The sequence below is a fragment of the Amblyomma americanum genome, chromosome 7 (genome assembly GCF_052857255.1).
Source record: "Amblyomma americanum isolate KBUSLIRL-KWMA chromosome 7, ASM5285725v1, whole genome shotgun sequence".
Classification (NCBI taxonomy): domain Eukaryota; kingdom Metazoa; phylum Arthropoda; class Arachnida; order Ixodida; family Ixodidae; genus Amblyomma; species Amblyomma americanum.
Window position 1 is genome coordinate 86,742,349 of NC_135503.1, and position 2,690 is coordinate 86,745,038.

The 2,690-nt window shown below is 46.5% G+C and overlaps 1 protein-coding gene across 1 annotated transcript in view; it reads right to left on the bottom strand.

Annotated features, from left to right (window-relative positions):
- LOC144099380 (uncharacterized) overlaps positions 1-2,533 on the bottom strand; it is a 47,750-nt gene extending 45,217 nt beyond the window's left edge. The window contains exon 1 of the mRNA XM_077632624.1: positions 38-2,533. Within this exon, the coding sequence (XP_077488750.1) occupies positions 38-109 (72 nt within the window). The 5' untranslated portion in view covers positions 110-2,533. The remainder of the gene's footprint in view (positions 1-37) is intronic.
- Positions 2,534-2,690: the final 157 nt, after the last annotated feature.

A 2,690-nucleotide genomic window follows, 5' to 3' on the forward strand; every position in this document is an offset into this window, starting at 1 on the left:
TACAGAGTCCACCACACACGTCTTCTGGGCACCCTACCTGAATGTATGGGCTCAAGTCGCCTCTCTCGAGGGCCACGTCGAGCTTTTCCTGCACTTCCTTCAGGTCCATGCCAGGGAAGAGTTTCTTCTGGCATTCGGGCAGCAGCTGACGGTACTCGCGCTGCTCCTGCACATGTTCAAGAACGCTGAGGCGGCACAGATTCCGACACTTCGCGATGCTCGTTCGCGACTAGAATAGCATTCAGTGCAGTAGTTCGCATTAGATTCGAAGCCTAAACTTTATTACTCGGTAGTTTTATAGTAAATAAGCGCTCATCTGTGTGTACCTTGCAGTTTGCTTTACTTCCACCTCAGGTTATTTCACGCGTGCTGACGGCGCTGCTGTCGTGATATAGCGGCAACGGGAAGCCGAATAACGAAGTAGACTGCCGAAAACAGAAACTGCTCACTGCGCAACATAGCTTAAAAAGAAAAACAAAACACGAAAGCGGTGATTATGAGACGCTTGGTGGGTAGCTGATTCTTGAAAGCCACTGCTAACACTGTGCCTTCTTTGCTGAGGCGTCGTTTTAGGCAGCAGTATATCTCGATTGGACGAAAATACGCTTTAGGCACAGCTGCCAGAGCAAGCTGGTCAGCTAACGGAACGCCATGCAAAGGGGTGGTAATATGGTTGCCAGGAAGGAAACAGCGCTTGAGGTTGAAAAATGCGCCAAAAGAAGCAGCCGCTGTGGGCACTTCTTTCAGCTCCTTTCTTCTCCTTTGTTTTACCTTAGCTGGCCTTGCTGTGCGCGCACCAGCGCCAATGGCAGCCTAGTTGATCAGCCCACTGATGCAACATTGGTGGTGACAGTGGCGGAGTGTGACGAAGTGAACTTGTTTTTCTGGGCCGGCATATTAGTGTTTTAATGGCGAAACTGTAGAGGAACTAAAGCAAATCTTATTTTCTGTATAACGGGAGCTCACCTACCCAGATAAAAAAAAAACAATATGTTTAATGTTTGTGAGTGCCGCCGGAATTTGAGGAATAGGCATTCCTAATGCGCTACACGAGGCATTTCGTCTACTTTGCTCTGCTGGCGCGATGTTTGTGGAAGGATGACTGAAAGCAGTATGTTTGTAATGTGAATGACAAAAACGAATATTTTCTTCAGAGATGCATATTACACAAGGAAAAATGAAACTATATTCTGTCCATTGGAGCCCAGTAGCTTTCTCTACTGCTTGGGAGCGCTGGACCACCTCTCCTGTTGCACTCTGCCGAATACTCTGGACACTACTCGTTGCCCATATCTCCCTCCTGGCTGGCGATATGTGCTCCGACTTTCCGACTTGAGATGGCGACCCGGAAGAGGGTCAGGAAATATATGTTTTCTCTCTCTCGTTGACTTCACACGTTCTTTTCCGATATTTCCAAGCCAGAACTCAGACTTGTGGTTGGCTTTTGCTGCCCTCTTTCCAGTCATCACACTCAGCGATTGATGTGTTTCTGATACGCACGTGGAGCCTGTGTCATCACCCTGAGTGTAAGCCATGCCGAAACTAACTGTTCAGGACTATGACGAAGATGGCCGTCGAAGAACAAACTTTTACAAAGGAGGAAGTGAAGCTCCGGTGCGCTGATAATGTTTCGTCAAGAGCACTTGTCGTCGGCTGAGGAATGGGCGTCCTCCTTGGGGACGATTCCATACGCCTTTTCATCTTAGCAGAAAACGCAAAAGGTATGGGGATGGTGATGGCAGCGCGCTCGTTGTTCAGTGGAATGTTTTTCTGCCTTTGTTGAATTTTGTGTTCCATGCCCAGAAATTCTGGACAAGTGTAATATTCAACGGGAAATTGTTAATGAACGCATGTTTTCATATACCGTAAGACACCACTATAACAATGAATACATCGGCCTATTTACCCTTGATAGGCTCGTACAGTTTGGCTATTAAGGTTTATGCTATCGTTGAAAACATTTACCATTGGTTTTCTACGGCGTTCTGAAGTACTCGATGCGAGCGATGCATGGACATTAAAAGAATGATTTTGCTACGCATCGGATGAAATAACCACTGACGTCAATATTTTTTATAGCAGTGCCTTACAATAGTACGCAGCTGCTCCACAATTAAAATTCATGTATAAGAATCCAGAACTTGTGTGTACATCTTTCAAGGTACTAATTAGTCATATTTTACCCGAATGGACTCGCTAGTACGTGTGGTAAGTTTATGTGTGAGAAGAAACGCCGAAATTATCCTGCGGAATGAGTTTCACTATATATTCCGGGACACACTAGATGTCACCTACACTCATTACTCCCTATTCGTAAAAAAAACCGGAAACCAGCAAGTTATTCACCGAGAGAAAGCATTTCAAGCATCTGGTAACCATTCAGGCGACCGTTTTCGCTTAATGCCATTGGAGGAAGGAATTGTTGGCCAGTGCCTGGCAGCTGTACCGTCACGCCTCTGTTTCTTCCACACGCCTTCCTGACAGTGGCGCCGCATATTTCATTGAAAAGCCTGACTATTTGAAACATATTTGCACCAAATTTTTTGCGCGCGCTCCGGGTGGAAATGAGCACCAGACGAATGTCGGATATGTCGCGAATTCGCGACAAAGCTCGTTAAAGGGCTAATTATAAACGTCTTGCCCTGGCTGTAACCTGTCAGAAAAGACGCCGTTTTTGGAGCGCCCGCGTT